General features: G+C 39.8%; 1 protein-coding gene across 2 annotated transcripts; it reads right to left on the bottom strand.

Annotated features, from left to right (window-relative positions):
- Positions 1–6,622: 6,622 nt before the first annotated feature.
- Positions 6,623–16,813, bottom strand: LOC120062756 (T-box transcription factor TBX1-like). Of its 2 annotated transcripts, XM_039012821.1 has the most exons (8): positions 16,780–16,813; positions 15,014–15,353; positions 10,891–10,992; positions 10,494–10,665; positions 9,855–10,010; positions 8,425–8,492; positions 8,024–8,124; positions 6,623–7,692 (listed from the first exon to the last, which is right to left on the bottom strand). In XM_039012821.1, the coding sequence occupies exons 1-8, from the start codon at positions 16,811–16,813 to the stop codon at positions 7,307–7,309; spliced, it is 1,359 nt and encodes a 452-aa protein (XP_038868749.1). In that variant the 3' UTR covers positions 6,623–7,306. The 2 variants fall into 2 exon arrangements, with proteins under 2 accessions (XP_038868749.1, XP_038868748.1); XM_039012820.1 differs by lacking the exon at positions 16,780–16,813 and having other exon boundaries at positions 15,014–15,414.
- Between the last annotated feature and the right edge of the window lie 8,189 nt (positions 16,814–25,002).

The raw sequence follows: 25,002 nt of genomic DNA, 5'->3' as shown, positions 1-25,002 counted from the left end.
ACCACTGGGCTCTGTGTATTCTGTGGGAACCCCAACTCTGTGACTGACTCTATGTACTGTATGTCTCATACTACACGCTTAGAAAAAAGGGTTCCAAAAGGGTTATTTTGAGTTCCATGTAGAACCCTCTGTGGAAAGGGTTCTACATGGAACCCAAAAAGTTTCTACATGGAACCAAAATGGTTCTACCTGGAACTGAAAAGGGATATTCAAAGGGTTATCTTATGGGGACAGCCGAAGAACCCTTTTTTTCTATGAGTGTATGGAGGGAGTCCTCTCCTCAGTAATCATGCAAACTGTTTTACAGTTAAGACTCCTTATACTCTCCCCAGTCTGTATCTGAAATAATAATAATTTTATAATTTGGTGGGTGCTTATATTTGTCCTATTTCACACTTGTCCATGTATTAATACCAATGTGCGAATTGGAAATGTGTTTTTTTGCATATGCCAACTCTCCCTGAGACAGCAAAGTACTGTACTTACTACAGGTGGATTGTGTGGATTACTGGGCAGGATCTTCTGGCTCGGAGTGTGAAGACATTTCCGATCATGGCCTTACCTTCCTGGAAGTACCACCTCTAGAGATTTCCCCTCTCCAATAGTTTATTTCTACATAGCCAAGATGGATCAGGTCAGGATGAGGTCTTTGTGCTTCCAAACAAAAGCTGTAAATAACTCAAGATGGCGGGTTAGTTCTTCTGCTTACAATTCATTGAGACTCAACTTGAGGAATTTTAACACATTATTTTGTCAAATCCAACTGTTTTATTGTGTTTACTAATCTGGTAGGAGATTTGCTTGAGCGGACTTGAATTTGAAGGTATAAATCGCACATAAAGTGCTGTGTAATCCAGTGTTGTGGTTCTAGCAGTCAAACAGGGTTAACCACAGGACTGGGACAGAGGAAACAAAGCTGTTTGTTAAGTAGAGCCACTGAACAAGTGGCCCTCAACAATAGGGACCTGTCGGGATATGGACTAAAGTTAGAGGTTAGACTTTTATTCTCAGTTTGGTCTTAAATGTCTATCTGTTTCTCTTCTTTGTAAATGTAGTATGTTGCCTATCTATAGGGGAAATTATTGGTGTGTCAAATTCAAATATTTAGAAACATTTTTTATGTAAGTAAATGCTATGCTTTTTTCTGTTTTATTTCCTGGTAGACCTAATAAATATGTATTTTTCTGTACATCCACAAAGCATTTTGTATCTCTAAACTAGTCCTCCTTGGTCAGGGTAATTGAGAAGCCGCCATACTTGTTGTCAAACGACCAGAGAAAACAGAGAAGTCTTGTTTTTTTACCGGGTTTAAATGGTGTCTAATAATATCCCAGTGAGTCAATGAGCAGCATGGGATCTCACGTGTTACATGGCCGTGCTGCAGACACCGCTAGGACTTCAAATAGACGTTCACACAGACGCTCTGCTTCATAAAGCCCCCTCTCCTGGGATGACCTAGACAGGAGTAGCTCGTCAGACTACAGGAAAAGGCCAGAGAAATCAAAGGCTCCAGACGTTCATAATAGCAGCGAGCTATTCCTCTTTTCCAAGTAAGAGGAAAGAGCAAGCCGTTCATTACATGAAACTAACTCCCCTGTGGCGTGCTCAGTCCTTGTCTTCCCTCCACTCTGCTCTGACTTCTCTCTCCATACCTTTGTCCGTGACCTCTACCGCGACTTCTCTCTCCATACCTTTGTCTGTGGCCTCTGCCGCGACTTCTTCAATCTCTAATAGCTTCCTACTTCTCCTCTAGACTTTGAACAAACAACAGAAGTGGCATGGGGCGGCTTCCGTCCATTCTCTGATAAATCAAATGCTGCTTCATTGCTGCAGATGTGTGCTGAATGGAGGAGCGACCAACAAGCTGAGGAGGGGAGGGGGCCGTCGTAAATCACCTCATAATAGATTATTTAGGAAGTCAATAAATGGAGAAAGGAGAGGACCCCACAACAGGGCCGACGGCCGGACGCACAATAACACCTTAGAAATAATTTGCACTGACTACCCACACATCCAACCCTTATACTCAAACTTACTTGTACACACACACACATATACACACACACACACACACACACACACACACACACACACACACACACACACACACACACACACACACACACACACACACACACACACACACACACTCAGAACTCGTACACACACTGCTGTTCTATTATATACTATTGATTCCACTGCCCACTTTATATTTGTAAATTCAGTCCATTATTACTATGCATTCTACCTCTTCTATCACTTCTTCTACTTGTTATTTTTGACTAGACTCTTTTCATTGTTATTATTGATTCATGTTCTGCATTGTTGAGGGAGCTAGCACCTTTTATACCTGCTGTAAACTGTGTATGTGGCACACATTTAGTATTTATTTGATATTTTTATTTATTGACCTGTGCCTCACTTATCACTTAGCTGTGTCCATCATGGCCTTGGAGGGCAAGGGTCAGCGGGTCATTGTGACTGGATATTTTCTCTGCTCAGTCCAGAGTCTTGAGCTTAGTTTAGACCTCTGCTATTACAGCACAGGGCTGAATAGACCTTGGCGGATTAATGGTGGGTTGCATTACTGGTTGTTGACGATGACGTGAGATCAACTGATCTTGAATGTTTATAAAATAGAAAATTAATAGGACTATGATTGTAAGAAAATAATCATTTTCTGCCTGAGAGTAGGTAAAATGCTATGCTTTGTGGGCCAAGCTGTTTTTATTTCTCGTATGCACACTAATATGAATGTATCACGGATCTCGCTCTCTCTCTAGTGATGATGGGGTTTTATATTCACCATAAAATGTCCATCAGTGATGGCAAATGGAACATAAACTGTAGTACCTTCGCTTGCTGAAAAGCTTTGAGAAAATAAACGACTCCAGTAGGGAAACGATTCCAGTAGATCTACCTTGGCTTATTTTCAATATCTGTCCCCAGATATGCCAAGCTACCTGGGTGTGGCAGGAGAAATGTACACAAAGGTAGAACAAACTGAGCACCGCTCTGATAGGCCTGTCACAACAGATGGGCCTGATGCAGATGTATGTCAAACCATGCCTCTGGTTGCATTATCATTCATTATCCTGAGACTCCTCATACCTCAATCTGTGTGCATAGCTAGGCTGTACAGAAATACCACAGAATTTCACTCTTATTAAGTTGTATTTGTCTGTCTGATTGGGGTTAGGCTATTTTCCACATACCCACTCATGATATTAGATAGTGGGGCAACACTGGAAATCATGTCACTAGAAATCGTGTTTACTTGAGCTGAATGTGCAGAAAAATAATTAACATCTATTGCCCTAATTTTAGAAATGTAACATAAAAAAAGACAAGCATCATGGTGATAACCACTGTGACAAACTTGTATGCATTTGCTTTTCTTTCAAAATAGTTTTAGTTTCTGCTACATTTTGGTATCTTTTTCTGTAAAAAACTGCAAATCATAAACTCAACCCCTAAAACATGAACATTATTGGTGGGCTGCTGTTTTCCATGCAGTATTTAATTACACTTGTTCTACTGTTTGGTTCCTCTAGCAGGCTTACTTTCTGTTGGGTAGTGGCATATTTACGGTGGGGCATGAATATAGGCTACGCGTAAATGAAATGGATATCAATAGAGTGCATTATCAACGATAATATTTATTAGGAGTTGTGCTAATTTCGACCCGAAATGTACTCGCGTAAAATCGTACATTTCTTGTGCCACGCACAATCTGTCATCCCTAAAGGTCATTTCGGATTTAGTCGGAACTCTCATCTCACGCATATTTTTTTTAAATATTGTCTGATATAGCCTACTGCGCATCAGCGGTCACATAAATAATCATATTGTTGTGAGATTCCTTTGTTGTGTGAAAGAAGCGGTAATTATCCGTCAGTTGGATGACCATGGACCCCTGTTCTGTCCTCACCTGGCGGCCCCCAGCGAACAGACAGTCGGTGAGTGGCGCAGGTTCGGCGACCACTGGCCCCACATCAAGGCGAAACGCTGCGAGGATAAACACAGCTGGGTCGACCTAACGGAAGAGTCCTGGGTCTCAGTGTCCTCGACTTCCTGATGGACCACTTGTCATTACGCCCAGCCGGGGTTCAGCTCACGCGATGAGAGACTCAATTCTCCTGACTGCTACGTCCTGTCCAGGTCACACAGGAACAAACCAGGAATATGGGGATGTAGGGAAATGTGTACTTATGTGTTTTTCAAATGCAAAAAAAACGTTAATGTGTATAATAAATATAATAATGTCATTATTGTTGGTATTATTGGTCAGATGTTATAACATTTGTTTCTATATTGAATAATAGTCGGCCTAGGCAAACTTTTCGTGACTTTCTTTGCTTTCAAATTTCCCCTATAATCGAACTTTTATCGTTGAGTTCATGTATATCTTTCAATGTAAATGTTATAATTATGTATATGCCTACTTTACATTATTTTAGTTATCGAAGAATGTTTTCAAATTATATTATTTTGTAGAAATGTAATGTTAGACATAAAAACTTCGAATCGAAAGTAGCTTATTGTTTTTCCAATGCTCATTTGATAATCAGTTTATCCATGTATTGAAATGTAGGCTACATCTTAGTTGTGTTAAAGGGATGGAAATATGTAGTCCTAGTTCTTCTAACCTATACGGTAAAATGATATAGTCAGTCTTTGGGGAAAAACAATTATTCGCCTCAAAGGAGAGCAGTTCCTAGGAGAAACACATATTCCATGTATTCCTGAACGCCATATGTTCATGCCTCTGATGTTGGTGTTAGTAGCCTACCCCAAACAGAAATTATACGATCAATTGGTCGCCAGTAAAATGAGTGGAAACATTATTTAACCTTTGATACCTTCACAAGTCATTACAGGCAGGGGTCAACCTCAACCTGCACGCGGGCGTCCTTTTCCTCTACCTTGGGACCCTTCCGCAGCTGCATGCGTTTGAAGAGAAAAATGCATAGGCCTAATTTAAATGAATAATGACGTTTCCTATTGTATCATGGCATTCTCGACTCCCAGGTCCCCAAACAGCATGATGTTTTAGCAGGAATTATCCTTGACAACAAGGCATCCCTCATTCTACTTCAAATATAGACAGCTCTGCACGGAGTGAGAATTTCTGTTTTCAGATGTTTACCCTTTTTAGCTAAAAATATCTCACGACTGTCCGTTCCATTTAATGTGAGGAGTTATATCCTTTGAGGGGAAATGTTTTGAGTGTTTTCTTCTTGTCTGTGTGGAAGAGATGAGGGGGTCTTTTTCTGGGAAGTCATGTGGTTGGTTGTATGACCATGGTCATTATAAAGCCGTTCCTGCTCTTGATATTGTAGATGCTTGTAAGGTAATATTTTTGTGGGTGCTGATACTTGTCATATTGGCTATTTCACACATGTACAACACGTGTGTATGCATTTCGGGGCGGCAGAGTAGCCTAGTTGTTAGAGCGTTAGTAATCGAAAGTTTGCAAGTTCGAATCCCCGAGCTGTCGAATACAAATCTGTCGTTCTGCCCCTGAACAAGGCACTGTTCCTAGGCCGTCATTGAAAATAAGAATTTGTTCTTAAACTGACCTGCCTAGTTAAATAAAGGTTAAAAAAAATTGTGAATTGGAAATGTTTTTTGTGCATATCCTAACTCTACCTGAAACACCCACATAGAGTGGGGTCACAGCCAGGGTCTGCCATTATCAACGGCGATCCTGGAGCAATTAGGGTTAAAGGCAGGATGCCCTGCGTTGGCCGGGAATCGAACCCTGGTCAATAATAAGTTTGAATCGCTAGGGCAATATTTTGTTTTCTCATAATTTAATTGTTGCAATGGCACAAATTGACTTATATCTTTGTCTGGACCAATTGATAAATCTGTCAGCAAAACTATTTTATAGCCTACACTTAAAATAAAATAAAAAAATGTGATCATAAAAACATAAAATGTCAAAATACTGATTGATAGGTTGCTGAAAACCCCCCACCTACAAATAGCATATCCACAGGGAAAATAGTTAGATTTTGTTTCAGAAAAATAAATAAGGTTTGATTTAATAGAATGGGATGGATAGAATGTATTGATTGAGTATCAGATGTTGTTGCTATTGGCAGATTATTTACTAGGTTGCTCAATAGCATGCCCAGTTGTCAGGGGGAAAAATCTGTTCATGCTATTCAGTTATTTGCCTACACACACACAATTAATGGGTTTGGCCTTTCCATGTGTGTGTTTACTTTTTGAAGTATGATCCTAGACATCTGCCAAATTACTGTGCAACTATGTGTGTGTGTTTAGCATGATTCCTCTATGCAACACACCATTTAATAATTCTGTAGTTCCAGGTGTGGATGCTGACATTTGAACTGTAGCATATCAGTGCACAACCTAATGTTTAGACAGGTTCCTAGTCCTCTTTCTCACATATACACTGACTCAACACTATCAACCAACTGGGTAAATCCGGCTTGAGAAAACAGAACAATGCAATCAATGAGGCAAGGTCTTTCCTGGCCCTATGATAGCACACAGGGATCTGAATGGAGAACTGGGAGAAAGATGCTTCATGAATTAAAAGTAAAGAATTTAATATTTATTTTACAGTTACAGAACAGTCATTCTGCTTCTTTATTGACTTTGAATTGTTGCAAGTCAGTGCCATGGTGCAAGCTTCTCAGGGCGGCATCTCAAGATGGTTAAAAAATATTTTTTTCTTCTCAAAAACAATTAGGTGTTTCAACACCTATCCAATGAGCTCAACATGCAAATGTCTGGTCTATCTATGGAAGCTTGATTGACTATATAACATATGGCTTTTCTGAAAGCAAAAATAACAAAAAGTGCATCCAACACAAAAAAAAGAATCAATTCCAGTCCGAATATAATGCGTCATCCATGTTTTAAGAGAAGGCCCTGGTAAGCTGTTTCCTCTGTAAGCTGGCTCACTGTCTGCGCCGCTCTACCACGCAGGCAAAAAGGTGCCCTCATGTAGAGCTATTGCTGTCAAAGTTCAGAGGTCAAGAAAGACCCCTGCTCGGTCTCAGAGGGCCAGTCTGTACTTCCTGCCAAGATACGTTTCCCTTAAATAAATACGGTAGTTTTTGTCTCTCTGAGGGAATGGGGTATCCAGCAACCGGGTGTGCCGCACAACCTCCCAACCTTCTAACCTCCTGACGTTGCATCAGCCATGAAGACAGAGTTGTGTTGTTGTCCCTCCACCCCTGCGTGTTTCCTTTTCCACAGCACTAGCTAGCTAGTAGCCGAAGCCCAGGTGTGTGGGCCGTGGCTGCCGGCTACAGCTATACAGTCATTATCTGGGACCGTAGTCATAGTTAGCGGGGGCACTAGTTGTGGAGTACATGTTAGCTGTGGCTGGGTTCATGTGGTGGTGGTACGTGTGTCCTCTGATGCCGGGTAAGGGGTAGGGCGACGGCCGGGTCTTAGCCCCCAGGTAGTGTTCGTAGGATGTGGGGTACTTGTAGGGGTGGTGGTGCAGGGTGTCTTGGGCCAGTGGGTGGCCGTCCGGGATGCGCAGGTCGTGGGGAGGGCTTGGCCGGCCACTGGTGAGGGGGGCGGCGTGGAGGCCTCCTTGGACGGGGAGGGCAGGGCTGAGGACACGTGACATCAGCTGGTGGGCGGGGTCAGCGTGTATCGGCGTGCCATTGGGGTCCCGGTCGTAGTCCCGCCTAGTGTCCTCTAAAGTCAACAACAAACAAAAGCAGACAGTCAGAGATAGGCTGACTGTAAAGTAGGCACATTAGCCAAGCATTAGCATAACAAAGGCATTTTTTTATTGTGCAATCTACATTGTGAAAGCTACATTTACTGTAGGGGATCTCTGTTCAATATTTTATATGGATATTAGCTAATGAAAGATATAATTTACTCGTATTTCAGTTATAGCATTGCTAAATTGAGAATAAATGTGTACTTTGTTCTAAAAGATAACAATTCCTGGATTCAATAACTCTCTCTGTGAAAGTAATGAACTATATTCCTCATCTGAGACAAAGGGAGGACTACAGACCTTTCTCTGAGCCGTTCTGAAGTGGGGGAGAAGACATTGGATTCCTTGTTCTGGCAAAGGCACTCATAATTGGCAGAGAGCCTGGCCTGTGATTCCTGGGCCTGGAGCAGAGAGAATGGATTTAGTTACACTGACTGTACCTACTCTTTTAATGTGTGTCAAAAATACCAATATCTTAATTATGTAATAAGGTAGAGAAGGCAGATAACAGAGCCACAAGACATAACATGAGTAAATCACATTTAAATATGTTTGTGTCACATTTGCTGTAAATAGGCTATTACATATTTCTTATTCACTGGTTCCATTCAGACAATTTGATGCACTTTTGTAAAAATGTATCCAGTTCATCGTCATTGATGAATGGAGTAAATTGAGTTTCAAAGTGTGTGTTCTCTCACCAGTCCTCCGGATCACAGTCCCTGAAGCCCTTTGCGAAAGGATTACTGGCGATTTTTAGCTGCGTTATCTACAAGGAAAAGGACAAAGTCAAGTAAACATTCATGTCAAAGTGGAAAGTCCAACAGAACAACACATCATTACGTGACATATACACGCTTGTTCCAGGCTTTGGGTTTAGGCTATGATTAAACATGTGAACGTGTAATATGCATGAAATACATAGTAGCCTAGGCCTCCTATACTCGACACGAAAAAATAGAGTGGAACGTGTCTCTGACTATGGCGAGATAGATCTACTAACTAGTGAGGCTCAAAGCATTTACCGTTACGTTGACTTAAAGAACGACACTATAGCGACCCCTTTCTCCTTTTATCGAAACGTAGCTTATGCCAATATATTATAACCAAGTAGGCATTTATCAACAAACAAATGGAAAACGTAGTTTGGATAATTGCCTACAGTTTAACAAGTTTTGTGACTTTGACACTGAATTGAAATGTCAGCTGAACATGTCATTTTTAATAATTGATGAGACCAATAGTTTTGCACATCCGTGAATGAAGTTATGTGGTCATGAATATCCGGAATGAGTTGAACAACAAACTTAAAGCCCCTCGGTGCGCGTTGGAGACCCGTTAGAGACCGAGAGGTCAAACAGATAACACAGAGCAGGAAAGACAGAGGAAAAAAAGAGAGTAACTGGACAGCTGTGCAGGGTCATCAGTGCACACAGACAACTTTCAGGCGCAAAAATATAATGTCAACGAATTATGTTCAGCTATTTGATACAAGAAAAATATAAAAAAGTAAACGGGGATCAAAGCAAGAAACAGTTGCTCCATAAATGGAATGATGCAACGTCAAATAGCTCTTTTTACATTTCTTAACTTTGGTTTACATTTAAAGATGGTTAGTTTAATCCTTAATGTGTTTCACATAAATGTGGATTTTTTTGGAAAGTTTTTGTATGTAGCCTAATTTTGTCATAATGCATTATAGTCGGGTTTACTAGCAGTAGGCCTACATGGTGTTCATTTGTGCCCTGTTGGAAATATGTAATGGTCAAATCATGCACACATGAATAAAAACATCTAGGATTCGTTTGTCAATCGAATTATTTTTCATGCAAATTATTAGGCTATTACTTACTAGGCTACTACTATGAGTTTTACTTCATTATTAGAAATAGAGGCACACAGGCTGGGTCCACGTATATCGTGCTGTTTATGCCTTCTGCTTTACACTTTGACTTATTCAGTTAGACTTTGTAAATAGCCCCATGGTGCAAAAACACTGCATAAAGTTCGTGAGTTTGTGAAAACACAAAAACACACTACAACAAGCATTTATTATCATGCTGTGATTTTATCATATAGGCCTAATGTGTGTTATTATACCTGCATAGCATGTAAAGGGAGAGATCCTTACCCTGTGGTTCTGGTACGCTGTGACCGCCGTGAACCGTGTTTCCTCAAAAACAAAGGTCTTATAATTCTCCTCGGCATACTTCTCACTGTCTTTGCGTGGGTCCACGTAGACGACGTGGAATCTCGGCTGGTATCTGTGCATTGAGTTCAGAATGATCTGCAGCGGGAGCGAGGAAAAGGTTAGGCCTATTGGAACAAAACTGACTTATAAAATGAACTCAAAAAGCTCAATGGGCATTTGTGTTTTCATAATCCCCCGATGGCTAATCAACGCAGGGGTTAGTTAATAAGCACAATCATCTTGAAAGTCAACACATTTGACGCACTAACCATTTACGCACGATGAAATTGATCAAATTATGCATGGATTAAAATGATGTAAAATCAATCAAAAATAATAAGACATAATTTCCCAGATCTATTCAACAGGAATGAGTAACCTGGAAAAAGTATAGGTGTAGGTAAAGACATTTGAAAAAAGTAACTGTCCGTGGAAACATTTTGGCACACAAGACAAACGAATGTGCAGGTGCTTTATAAATATAAATATTGTACTCTCTTTCAAGTCATTTGAAAGCAGATGCAATCAGTGCAAATAAATACTTTTTTTGTAAACTAAGGTCTTCGTTACAATACTTACATGTCCATTGTCATCCAGTAAATTGTTAGTGAGTTTTAGTTTATCGAATGAGACTATCTGCTTCATCCACTGTGCGCCCTTGGCGGGAGAGTCCGGGTGGTAGTGAACTCTCCCGGGAGTAGCAGGGTCAGCTTTACCCGCCACCAGCCACGAGGAGCTGTGAAAAGCATACCTACGACAGGAAGCAAGGAGCAACATTTTAATTGATGTTTCATAGGCCTACGTTCTGTTTTTCAATTGAATTCCTTGTCTCGGGCATATACTTTGAGTTGGATACACGCTCATTGGAACATATGCCATAGCCTATACATTCACTGCAGCGAAAGTAGACTGGCACAAAATATTTTCCAAGAAAAGTATAGAGTTCTATCTTGTTCATTTGGTAAATAAAATGTACCTGTATCGTTTGTCGTCGACTGGTAGGAAATCCATTAGCAGCATGTAGTCTGCCATAGGATCCATTCCAAATATTTTCACTTGAAATGTTGGAAACATTCGCCTGACAGAAGAAAACACATGATACATTTACATGGGTTTTCTTTGAATTGGCTCTATCATTGTCTATTGGTTCATCTCCAAGTGTTTGTCACTGGGGTTTACTTGCGTGGGATTTGGGAGATTGTGGCAAATCCCCGTCAGAAAATAAATGATATGTTGTGATATACTTCGTGATATTATTTTAGAATAAAACATTTAGCCTTTTTTCAACAGTCGAAAACATTATCTCACCCGCAGCCACAACAATTGTATTGTTATAGGGTAAGCATTTTGCATTCGGCCTATATTTTGTTGCTGTAGGCCTCATGTTATGACGCCTTCCAAGGAAGAAGGAGGCCCATGATTGTAGTTTTTGTGTATGAAGTGATTCAATGCATGAATAAACAATGTTAGAGTATGGTTACATTTTTGCTTATCGCAAATTACGCTTAGCTTTATTTAACACTGTACAGGGTCTTGCGAAAGTATTCACCCCCTTCACATGTTTCCTATTTTGTTGCCTTACAAACTGGAATTAAAATGGATTTTTGGGGGGTTTGTATCATTTGACTTACACAGCATGCCTACCACTTTGAAGATGCAATATATTGTTTATTGCGAAACAAACAAGAAATTAGACAAAAAAACAGAAAACTTGAGCATGCATAACTATTCACCCCCCCAAAGCCAATACTTTGTAGAGCCACCTTTTGCAGCAATTACAGCTGCAAGTTTCTTGGGGTATGTCTCTATAAGCTAGGCACATCTAGCCACTGGAATTTTTGCCCATTCTTCAAGGCAAAACTGCTCCAGCTCCTTCAAGTTGGATGGGTTCCACTGGTATACAGCAATCTTTAAGTCACACCACAGATTCTCAATTGGATTGAGGTCTGGGCTTTGACTAAGCCATTCCAAGACATTTAACTGTTTCCCCTTAAACCACTCAAGTGTTGCTTTAGCAGTATGCTTAAGGTCCATCCCAGTCTCAAATCTCTGGAAGACTGAAACAGGTTTCCCTCAAGAATTTCCCTGTATTTATCGCCATGCATCATTCCTTCAATTCTGACCAGTTTCCCAGTCCCTGCCGATTAAAAACATCCCCACAGCACGATGCTGTCACCACCATGCTTCACTGTGGGGATGATGTTTTCGGGATGATGAGAGGTGTTGGGTTTGCCCCAGACATAGTGTTTTCCTTGATTGCCAAAAAGCTAAATTTCTGTCTCATCTGACCAGAGTACCTTCTTCCATATGTTTGGGGAGTCTCCCACATGCCTTTTGGCGAACACCAAACCTGTTTGCTTATTTTTTTCTTTAAGCAATGGATTTTTTCTGGCCACTCTTCCGTAAAGCCCAGCTCTGTGGAGTGTACGGCTTAGTGGTCCTATGGACAGATACTCCAATCTCCGCTGTGGAGCTTAGCAGCTCCTTCAGGGTTATCTTTGGTCTCTTTGTTGCCTCTCTGATTAATGCCCTTCTTGCCTGGTCCATAAGTTTTGGTGGGCGGCCCTCTCTTGGCAGAGTTGTTGTGGTGCCATATTCTTTCCATTTTTTAATAATGGATTTAATGGTGCTCCGTGGGATGTTCAACGTTTCTGATATTTTTTTATAACCCAACCCTGATCTTTACCTCTCCACAACTTTGTCCCTGACCTGTTTGGAGAGCACCTTGGTCTTCATGGTTCCCGCTTGCATGGTGGTGCCCCTTGCTTGGTGGTGTTGTAGACTCTGGGGCCTTTCAGAACAGGTGTATGTATAGTGAGATCATCTGACAGATCATGTGATCATATTTAACTAATTATGTGACTTCTGAAGGTAATTGGTTGCACCAGATCTTATTTAGGGGCTTCATAGCAAATGGGGTGAATACATATGCACGCACCACTTTTCCGTTTATTATTTTTAAGAATTTTTTGAAACAAGTAATTTTTTTTAGTTTAACTTCACCAATTTGGACTGTTTTGTGTATGTCCATTACATGAAATCCTCCAAAAAATCTATTTAAATTACAGGTCGTAATGCAACAAAATAGGAAAAACGCCAAGGGGGATGAATACTTTTGCAAGGCACTTGCATTTCACTTGCATTTCTCTTCTGCCCTTTGATGAATTCTAATCACACACACACGTTGTTGGATCAAGGGACAATTATTTTTCTTCACCCTATCTTTCATAAATTGGCCTACTCTCTCTTTCTCTCTCCCCTCATGCACACACTTGCAGACGGGGTGGGGTGTCTCATATACCGTAAAACGTTTTATTGTATGTGAAGTAATCCGCCAAACCAGTGAAAGTGATCCTAAAATCCTTGCTCAATTAACGTCAGTGTCTATTCAAGGCTGCAGTTGTGGATAGGTGAGGCTAAAGTAGCTTTTAAAGTGCTCTCCCTCAGATCCTGTGTTGCTCAATGTCTCTGGAATGACAGATGTTGTTCTGCTGTCACCCTATAACACAGAGCAGGTCAACTGAGCATTCGTAAATGCCATCTCTTATGGACCTCAAATCCTAAAATAAATATTGAATAATATAACGCAGTTATTCATAGTATGGCAAGTGGGACTAAATTGTCCAGTAACAAATGCCTACGACATTGCATAAATGCCTATAGTCATATTGCGAAATTCACCAATATGCTTTTTGACTGCTATTAATATTTATGCTATCAAAATCTATCAAATATTGTTTTATTGCTCTGTTGCCTACGAGAAAGCATGTAAATATCAAGGTCATATTATGCAGAGAAAGAAATAGGCATAGGCCTGTAATTTTACTAATACGTGGATTGTTTACAGTAGCAAGTTATTTCAATGCAAAACTTTCTAGCTTTGGAAAAGCGCTACATTTTGCATTTTGAAAGGGTATTACAAGGAAAGGGGTGCATAACCGTAACAGTCGAATAAATAGCTATAGCTCAAAAGTTGGATATTCGTCAAATCCTTCATGATTGATGTATTGTAACAGGCCCGAAGTGTGATTACTGAAGTCCGATTTGGGAATAGTTGGCTGTTTTCGCTGCATAACATTTAGAAGTTGTTCCTTTGCAGGTTTAGAAGAAGTGACTGCTAAATGCTCACTTTTGTTCATTAAACTGGTAGCATAGCTAGCATACAGAAATCGGTGGTGGTAGTCAGTCGTTTTAACTGTAATACAGTTGATTGGTGATGATGGGGTTGGCATCCATACAAGCATTACTACCTCGAGTTCCATTGACATCTTTACCGCATCGTTGCCATTGCCCGAAAAATGCGAATTCTGGAACGTTCCTTTTAGTTCTCTATCTGTTTTAACAATCTCATGTATTATCCCCTAAATGCCTTAGCTATGGTGTTATTACTCTGTATAAGATAGGAAAGCACAAGTTTAACCTTTGTGAGGTGGGCCTTTATGTCAAGGAAAGCATGACTCACACAGGGGAAACAGAAGGGCCTTTACGCATACAATTATCCCCTAAAAACACATGCGTAAAATGTTGGATGAATATCAACGCCCTTTCGAATATCGTCATTTTATTCAGTCAGAAATAATAAGCTTTCTCTGCCCACACGTGTAGGCCGTTTTAAATGTTTGCGGTGAAATAGCCTACTCTTCATTGTATCCACTACTCCAAATTAAATAAAAATGCTTAATTTCAGAGAATGTTTAACATAAAAACTGCAGGCACAATATTTGATTCGGTTACAGTCTGACTAGAAATTATATTTAACACAACAGGATATTCCTTTAATAGGCCTAGTTTTTTAGTGAATATTTTATCTAAATATTATAGTAAAATAGCATGAGCTAAGAGATGTTTTCAATAGATCGATAAGCTTGTATATTGCTGCGTAATTTCTATTGCAACATCACACCAACATCAATTTGTAATTGAGTAAATACACACCAACTTTAAATATTTTCTCCCAACGTATCTCATGATTTAGGCCTACTTTGTGTGTGTAAGCTCTCATGGCATACATTTGAAATAGGAAACTAAATATTTGTTCACAACATGATGCACCCTAACCCAGTGAAGCATGCATGTCTCATGGTGTAACTCCCACTCACCTTCCAGCCTTAGTAACGATCATTTCCGTTCCCAGGTGATTAAATTCATCCCATAAAGCTTTCATCTCCAACTGAACGTTAATGTTGGCCACCTTAGGGTTCTTTTTCACCAGAGACTTGCTGTTCGGTGTGGAACTGGGGGACGACGAGGAACAGTTGGAAGACCCGGTGTCGCTCTGCTGGGCCTGTGCGGGGTTCGACCCCGAGTAGTTGTAGCTGTGTTGAGCGGCCGGGCATGGCTCAAAGTGGGTTTCATGTTGGCTGTAGGGGTCCCCGGGGGACGGAGAGAGATGGTAACTCCCCGGTGCGTTGAGGCTGCTTAGGCTGCTGGTCGTGAAGGCTGCAACATCGCAAAAATGGGACAGCTGCGTCAGCCACGGACTGGATATTGCTGAAATCATTCCAAAAGTTGGATTTTACTATATGCTTTGCACACTGAAAGCAGTTGTAGTCTTGAGTTATTTTTTTCAAAGTCAAACAGCCTTTATAGATTTTCGAATAGTTTTAAAATAGTTTCCGTTTCGTGCGTCTATTAGTATTTTCTGCGTCCATTAACCCTCGCTGTTGCATCCAATGCTGTAATAAACTACAGCCTAAATCCTAAAATGCCTGTTGCCTTTAGTGAATTCGCTCGCAACGTTTCTCGCAAAACGTTAAATAGTGAGGGAAAAAAAACATTTAGAACTTTTATTTTGCTGCGTCCCTAATTATAATTCCCAATACTGACCAAAAATGTTTTTGTAGAACTATAACCCTGTAACCCATACACGTAAATTGTTTTCGAGGGATTGTGTTCAAAAGTATTCCAGGCTGCCTCCGCTTTGCTGCGCTACTGCGGTATGCTAGACTGCAATCCAGACTTCTCTCTTATCTCTCTACAGGGCCTCCCCTTCACGATAAAACCGGTTCTTATTTCTATTTAGATAAGGAACTGCAGGTAATGTGCCTTTCCTCGCCTTGGGACGAGACTGATTGACAGTGAAGTGCGCCCCTTTTAATGGGCTTTCCGGCACCCATTTACTTTTGGATAAGGGTATCGCCCACATCGTCCTCCTGTAACAATAGACGGGCTAGCTGGCACAGTGAAGGGTCAACTTTTTTACGAGGTAAACAAACACGTATATGCATGAACAAACAAACGCAACATTATTTTGGGGTTAATGTATCTTGAATTATTATTATATGCCAAATGGAACTGGGATAAGGGACCCAAGTCCACTGTGTTTGATATAGGCCTATTGTCAACTTTTTACCATTAATACGCACTGGTGACCCATGAACCCCCGCCCCTAAATTCTCATTCCTTATTTTCAAAATGTGTTCTCGTTCTCTTCTCTGATGGTAGTAGCTTATGTAAGTACTGAAATCACTATTTTGACAAGCTTCTGCAGTTCTGTAAAGATATCATTCGCCTATGAACACAGTTTTTCCCGAAGTTATGATTAGTTTAAGTTATGAATAACTTCCTATTGTCATATGCATCATATTTTTCGCGGAATTTCCCTATAGTATATACTGGATGTGACTTTTCGGGAATATTTTTATATGAACTTACCTTTACATTGTAGTCTAGTCTAGCATCAACATTGTTTTATTGATAGAGTTACACTAACTCAAACATCTGGATGCTCAATTTTAGTATATTGCAGGAACAAGATCACATCTGTATGCAACAACAACATAAACAACAACAACCTGAGATGAGCAACAAACAAACTTGAAACAAGCAAATATTTACAAGGTTATTGTCAAGACCGCGCTCGTACCTTCCATTTCTCTGGTGACAGTGCTGTAGTGCATTTTAAACGAAGTGTAACAGTTGTGCTGGTTTTGCTTGTCCAGTCCAGTGCGGTGTTTGTCAAATCTTGCGTTTCCTGCTTGCTCCGCAGCTGAAATCAGAGAGGCTATACTGAAAGCATTTGCTTTTGGAGAGAGGGGACCGCTGTCGTCCATAGGCGAGAAAGCAGGTCGAGAAATCGGTCTCTCCTCTGCTTCCTTTACGCCCTATTCCAGAAAACAGAAGGCTAGACACAATGCGCTGGAACATACGCTGCAATAGTTTTACATTTCTCCTCTAACATTCGTTGATATTCAGTGACCTTTTGGCGAAGTAGTTTAGGTAACTCCGCTGTTTTTAAAGCAAAGTATTTCCACTGAATCTTTTTGAAGATATGGTCAACATTTAAAACTTTTCCCTTGCACGAATTCAATTGATATGCCCAAACACGTCCACTTGTATCAAAACCTCGTTCATCCGCAGAGAGCTCTTCCCTTCTCCCCCATTCGGCGGCTGGGTGATGTCATAAGAGTTCGCTAGTCTGCCTTGAGGAGAAGCTACCGCAGAGAGAGAATGTCAAAAGTGAGAGCTCCACGCCTCCCTTGTAGGGCTCGAAAAAAAGTGTGCACGCTTTGACTGGATGTTTTATTTGAATAAGATCTGGTCAATCATGTGCCAAATTTGAATCCACTTTGGGAAAAAAGTATAACGTCATTGCGGATGTCCGGCTTGAAAGTGTTGCAATTATACAGTAAATTATATTATTGGGTCCTTTGGTTGTGCAATGATAGCGCGCGTAATTTCCAAATACCTTGGGCATGGGGGCCGTTGTTGTCCTGAGCTTCTTTGTCAAATGAACTAGGCATTGTTGTTGCGTCTATTCTTCTGGAGGTAGGATTAATGTATTAATTTATGGTTATGGTGTTCCCATAATTTCCCAATTGTATGTATTGCCTAATTGGTGCAATGGCTGCACCAACCAATACACTATGACCTCACTTAATACCTGAATACTATTGATCTCACGATCAGACATTAGTTAGACATTTGTTTAACCCATATGGATTATAGCATTTTATTTTTCGTAAACTAAATTATTGTCTAGCCTATTTTTTTCCTGCCAATTGTAATCGCAACGTGTACAGCTATATTCCATCGTATGATAGTTAGTTTGTGGTTGGCTGGCCATATTGGGTTTTGTAGTCAGTAAACAAAGTTCAGCGCAAGTGTTGCAGAATAATGACTGGGGCTACTGCCCTGTGAGCCTGCTATAATGCAATTAGAGCTGCCTCGTGCGCTTTGCTAGACACTTGACCTTTATCTTGCGTTTACAGTATCTCTTATCAGTTTACCAAGCTTCATAATGAATTAATAGTAACAAAAGTTTTGTTTGGTTGAGCTACTGCGATAGCAACCGGGATTGAGTCTAATTTACATTTAGGCTATTGAATAATGCGCTGCTGCAGCGGGCTAATGGGATAATTTAGTGAGCTGCACAGCTGTTGTCTTTGCAGATTAGACCTATTTGTTTAGGATGTTTTCTTAATGCAATCAAACATAAATCAACTACTGTGGTAATCTGTTGTTTTTAAGTGTAGAATTGTACATGATTATTTGGATCATTGATATAATTTAGCCTATATCTTTAGCCAACAGAATTACCTCATGCAATAACATTGAAAGGGAACACATTTATTTGACCTTAGCCAGCAATCCCTGATTATTTATCCTTCTTTAATTAATACAGCATCTAAGCAAAGGCCATATACACTTAAGTCGTATGTTGTTATACAGTAGCATCTTAAAATGCTTAACCAAGTGTGAAAGCCAAATAGGTCCACATCATTTCTTGATAGGATATAATACAAGGACATGTATTATTACTTTATTGCCATGTCGTCTATCGGCCTAAGTGTTCACTGTGCTATTTTGATATTTCAAGAAATTGCAAGACTAACATTGTTTTATTATCTTGAAGATTAAGTAATCCACCTAAAGAATAGGTTATTTTTATCAGATGATGCCATTGATACCAGCTCACTTCATCATTGCCATGTCGGAAGCGTCCTTTCTTTGTAAATACTCAGGTGATAACAGACAAAATACAGAACCTGATCAAATAGGAAGACTCTTTAGGAATTCGCTTGAAGGCCTTGGCGCACATGCGGGAGGCGACTGAAAGCACCTATTCAACAAGCTTTGCACGAATAAGCTATGAATTAGCAGACACATAACATTTCCTAAATAATGAGAGTAATGGTTTATACTCTCATGGAGTAATGGTTTTTAAAAATACATACAGTATGTTCATTACTTAAATGAATGGACAGCCTAAACATATTATGTTTCCTATTGTGTTTCCTGACATGAGTGTTTTATCTTCACCTATAAATACAATTATACATTTTAGACTAGCCTATAGCTAGGTATACGTTCACGTTGCAAATAAGAGAAAATAGCAGTAGCTCAAAGAATTGGTGGACATAGGCTATTGCCATATTGGCCATATTCGTAGTAATTATAACGGCATTATTTCCTGACCATTTGAAGCCCATATCTTACATTTATTTAAAGCCTGGTTAGTTTGGTGGGACACTCCGCAGCGCTGGTAAAGTTACCTGTTGTGACTCTCGCTGGCTCCTCACTCTACACCAGGGCCATGTTCAGTTGCCAAACGTTCTTGGACGTTTCAGATATAAATGCCATGAATAGAGCCGACGTGATTCCTTATTCTACAACAGAGGCATATTTGTTATGCAAAGTATATTCCAAACTGAACGTTCCAAAACGTTGCGTCCTGCTGAACGCGCCCGCGGTGTGCCTGTAGCAACTTTGCATAGTTTACAGTGGTAGGTCTACCTCTGAAGTTTTTACCGTTCTTTTGCGCGCACTGAGAAACATCCGGTCATAGTTACTAGTTTTAATGGTGCCTTTAACCTAGTTTATGCCTTGTCTCGGTTAATGTGTCTAAACATTTATTAAGCCTTTGTTTGTTTATTTGTGAATGTATTCAAAAGTGTTCTTCTTATTAGATTTCCCTGGTTAGTTAGTTTGCATGATTTAGGCTGTTAAAACCGTGTTATCAGCATCCATCGTCAGAAGATACAGATATACATCAACACTTGCATGTCTTAGGCTACAGGGGCGGCATAGACCAGTTAGCCTGTAAATGATGGAAAACACAATGACTGTTTTTGTATTTATTTGTATCTTTAATATTTCAGTTAGGCCTATTTAAATGGACCATAGCAGACAATATGTATCTGTCGTTATTCCGATGTAGTCTATAAGCGTTAATGAGGCCCACCCAAACATTAGCCCAGCAATAATGATGTGGAGGCCTAATTTAGAGTTATTGCCTGATTTAAGGTAAATTGTGTTTAATTTACGCAGTAGCTTAATGTAACTTATTTCGTCCTGCTGTATGTTAGTTTGCCGATTCGTTGAGAAATACTCGATAGGTTATTCCCTTATTTGGATGTTGACGCATCGGAAGAGGCCTCGGTGGATCTTGTCCAAATCCGGGGCATCATCTCCATCAGTGACGCAGATATTCCGTCTAGATAAGGAGCAGCGAGCGGGGACAGCAGTGCCATTGACCTTCAAATGCAGCAAACCGGGGACAAAGGAAGTGATGTTGAGCCGATGTATTTTACTCATCTCACTGTTTGTAGTTCTCTTGGTTTTTATGTTGTTTCAAGAAGGAATGCCATAGGCCTATTATTGTTCACACGTTTCATATGTAGTCAAGAGTGTAACTATTAACATTTGAAATGCAATTTTGTGATCAATGTTTGACATTCAACAGCTTTCATTGTCCTCCGTTTGCAATTGACCCTTTAGACCTGTGCTTTTGAATATACAGTACCTTAATCCATAGATGACACGTTTTCATTCCTTCATCTTCTACTTTCTGCCCGATCAATGGCATTTTATAAACCTAACCCATCAAGCTAGCGATACAGGTAGTGATGTCCTTTTCTTATTGTTAAAGAAACGTTTTCACGTTAGTCTTATACTTCCATAAAGCGGAACACACTTTCATTAAGTAGCCTAGGTTATATGGCCCGAAAACGTCGTGTATAATTCAATGTTTTAGGGGGTAAAGCATGCATCAAGTTTACAGGCACAATATTTGTAATTATAATTTTTTAAATGTAACCTTTATTTAATTAGGCAAGTCAGTTAAGAACACATTCTTATTTACAGTGACGGCCTACCGGGGATCAGTAGGTTAACTGCCTTGTTCAGGGGCAGAACGACAGATTTTTACTTTGCCATCTCGGGGTTTCGATCCAGCACCCTTTCGGTTACTGGCCCAAGCTCTAACCACTAGGCTACCTACCTGTGGCACCAGTGCACACCGGTGGTTTGTTTAACCTTTTTTTTTTTGATCGTGCCCAATAATGTTTAATTAGGAATTTTAAAAAGGCTTATGCACTTTTTTGGGCATGTGATATTGTGTACTATATAGGCTTTTGAATGATTTGTGTTTTGCATATAGGGCTATATTTCCTTTGAACAGTTCGATTTGGAATATAGCATACCATTTTTTTAGTATAAGTCTCTGCAACAAAAAAATAACATTTGTAGCCTGCCGTTGGGTTTTACGTTATTTGTATTAGATGTTAAACAATATACGAGTAGGCCTATAGCCTACAATATTATAATATACATTACAAGTATATTATTGTTGTTGTTCAGAAGTGATTATTATAGCCTGTCTATTCATTCTTATTGCTGTTTGTTGACTTCGTTGTGCATGTTGTTTTTCTCGCTGTCAAAAGTTTGAAGTTGCCTGTTGATATATTTGGTAAGTCTTGTGTGGTCCGATACTCTGTGCTAAATATTGTTCTGTTGTGGTCACATGACAAATCGCAAAAACAAGAGCTCCAGCCCATGCCTCATTGAATAACTTAGGACACAGTATCTGTTTAGGCATGCTCTCTGCTATCTGTGTGTGTTATCAAACGTCTAGGTGCGATGTGGATTTGGCTTAGACACTTCGGCATGCTTGCCTCAGTACAATAATACTCGATTACATTTTTGGCCAAACTGGTCCATGTCTGTAAAAATAATTTACAAAATCTCTAACACACCACGCGTAAGCCTTTTAGTGGTTGCTTTTTAGGATCGTGTTCTATAGAAATTAAAAATGAATTTCATAATTTCTGACCGTAATACAGCTTCAACGACTTTCTGACAGATATTTTCAATTTCTACAAAACCTTCAAGAGCAAAAGGTTCGATGTTAATTAGAACCTCAAATCAATTAACAGACGATAAATTAAGTGGTGTCCAAGGATCATAAAACAATATTTTTAACATTCATATAGCGTGACTGAAAGGTTTGGGACCGACCAGCACGCTTCATATATACAATTCTTTCCTATGTAAATATTGGTCTAAATCCTTGAATAAGACAGGGAGGAAGTCAACTAGTTGACCGCTGACAGTTGACTTGCTGAATAGCTGCTGTCCAGTCTCTCCACGGACATTTGGAAGTAATAAACAGCCAATAGTGCACATATAACAAGTCTTATAAAATGCCATTTAGACCATTTCACTTGAAGAAATTATTGGCCTCCTCATTGATTAGCTTCCTAAGTGGCTGACTGTCTGCATTCGATTACATTCGCATGAGAGGATTTAATTTAAAGTTTCATTAACCAGCCATCAAAACATTTAATTGGATAATGTTTAAGTTTTTTCTGTGATGAATATAGGCTAATAGCCTGCATTAATACAGTTATTTAATTTTCATTTACTTTAGTTCATAACTATTTGTTCAGATTTCGATTCAGATACATCACATTAATAAATAACTAGCGGTCTAAACTGAGATTATATCGAATAATTAAAAATGACATGCATAATTAATAATATATTTTGTAATGTGCCGTTTCTTTTGTGCATGTGGGGAGCTATGAATCATTTTCCATCACGATAATTATATTGATGCAACAAATTAATGTTGTCACATTGGATAACAAATTATAGTAAGCCCCATGCACCCTCTTATCAGAAAAGTATTCATTTGACAAATTAACACGAATTCGATAAGGCAACATAATGAACTAAAAGTATAGAATACATAGGCTAACCCCTGAATACCTAGGTTAACGTGCAGAAACAACAAGGCATAAAGAACTAGAGCAAATTGGTTTCAAGTCTTGTATCAGAATGCCGGCCCGGCCATCAGGTGTTTTTAAATGTAGGCCTACATATGGCGATGAACTTTCCAGCCTGAGACCACCCGATGACCAGCCATACAGGTGCTTGCTTCAGTGTAGACTCGTTAGGGATAATCGCTTTGAAAGGCACTTTGACTGCAGTGCACTTTAACTTGCAGTATTTTCAATTCCTTGCAAGATGCAATTAATACCTACTTCTGATCACCACTTTTTTCCTTCCTTGGGTGAAGACAATATCGCATAGGCTATTTGTGAATGGTAAGTTGTTGGACTTTTTGTGAGATTTAGATGACAATTGCATGTGACCGAATATGCGACCAAAGTTGAAGACATAAAATTAATAGCTTTTGGAAAATTTACAGTAAAACACGTTTCCCTTTTGGCTTGAAAATCTACCTTTCCTGTTCAACCCTTTTTATTTTTGGTCATCTTTGAACACGGATATGGGCATAAAAACACAATGGACACGAACACAATGGACAGATCTCTGACCATCATCCCCCAGTGTCCATACCAGGGAAAATTCCAACACTGCAAAAACCTCGATTTTCTCACGCAAACAAATCACAGCAGGATTTGGAACCAGTGATTGTTCATTTGTGGAGAGCGATATGATTTATTATTTAGTAGCCTATATTGCTATTTACGTGGTAGGCTAATATTCATTCTAACTTCTGCAAATTGAGTTTGACTGTTCATATTTATTTTAATCACTTATAAGTTACTACAAGACTACAAGTTAATAGGTTTGACCGGTAGGTTGGAAAGAGAACGAGGTGCTTTGCACATTTAGAACTGAGAATTGCCCAGAGGCCTTGATTAAAGAACCAAAGGATGCCAGCACATATTGCTAAAAACATCCTATGGTGCACCTGAGAGGAAATTTAACTAAAATATATATCAACATTTTCTTTATCCGGGAGTTGACCAAAAGTGAGGCCTATGTTCTTGAATGTTGGGCATAATTTGTGCAGTTCATACAGGATATGTATAAAGTACACCCACATTGTCATATTAAGAGCTAATAATACATTGACAGAGCAACTGAAAAGCTTCATCCCTGTACGTACTCTCTCTCTGTCTGGACTCAAGTCTTTGTGCAGGGTTATTGTGCAGGGTGATGTGCTTGTGTAGACATGGGGAATTTCAATCACAGCATTTTTCCTCTTTTTCAATCTGATGACATTTTGTTTGTTTTTAGAGGGTAATGTGAAATCTTCATAAAGTAATAATATAATAACATGCATTCACAATCAAACTGTGAAAATAGTACTACAAGATGAACTGTCTGGTATGATGACTGAAAGCTAATGATGTATCCTGGTATCCCGTCTTAGTGTGTTAAACCAACCTGAAGACATTAAGCTATCAAGACCCCGGGTATAAGCGCCACAGTATAATTTAAAGTACACCAAGTTAGACCAAATCACTTCCTCTACCTGGCTATGTAAAAACAGTCAGTGGGAAAGCCATATTTACTCCCTCTCCCCTCTCCCCTCTCTGTTTTTCTCTCTCTCTCTCGTTTTCTCCCTGTGAAGATTTGTGCCACCACTGTGTTTGTTTATTGGGAGGGAAGGTCTTCTCCACATGTCTTTACATAGTTAACAAATATAGGCCTGACAGCTGCCAACTGTACCCTTCAACACGTCTGAGCAGCCTGGCCAGCCAGTGCTCTCATCAGTCCCTATGCACCTCACCTTAGCCCTGATTCAGCCCTGCAGCCCTACCTGCCAACACTGAGGCACAGAGACTAGATTGGGGCAGAGACCGACTGAGTGGCAGCCATTAGCCCACATTGAAGATTTTAACAAATGTAATCACAGTCTCCCCTAAAACCACTACAGTCGTTCAGAGCGTGTGAGAACTAATGTGGAGATGTGGCAGTGCTTTTTACTGTGTCCCACTGGAATGGTGTGTTATGTCTGTGTTATTAAGTGGTTATTGCAATGAATAGTCTTGTTCGAATGAAGATACGCCTATCATGTTTGTCGATGTATGTTTGTAGATTGTCTTGTAGT

The sequence above is a fragment of the Salvelinus namaycush genome, chromosome 18, assembly GCF_016432855.1.
Source record: "Salvelinus namaycush isolate Seneca chromosome 18, SaNama_1.0, whole genome shotgun sequence".
Lineage (NCBI taxonomy): Eukaryota > Metazoa > Chordata > Actinopteri > Salmoniformes > Salmonidae > Salvelinus > Salvelinus namaycush.
Note: the sequence above shows the minus strand (reverse complement) of the source record. Positions and strands in the feature narration are given on the sequence as shown.

What these genes read in the sequence shown, in the direction of transcription:
- LOC120062756 (XM_039012820.1), bottom strand. Translation starts at nt 15,414, where the DNA reads ATGATTTCAGCAATATCCAGTCCGTGGCTGACGCAGCTGTCCCATTTT. An exon ending in TACTGGATGACAATGGACAT is followed by an intron (nt 10,011 to 10,493) that starts GTAAGTATTGTA and finishes CTCCCGCTGCAG; the next exon opens with ATCATTCTGAACTCAATGCA. An exon ending in GACTGTGATCCGGAGGACTG is followed by an intron (nt 8,125 to 8,424) that starts GTGAGAGAACAC and finishes TCTCTGCTCCAG; the next exon opens with GCCCAGGAATCACAGGCCAG.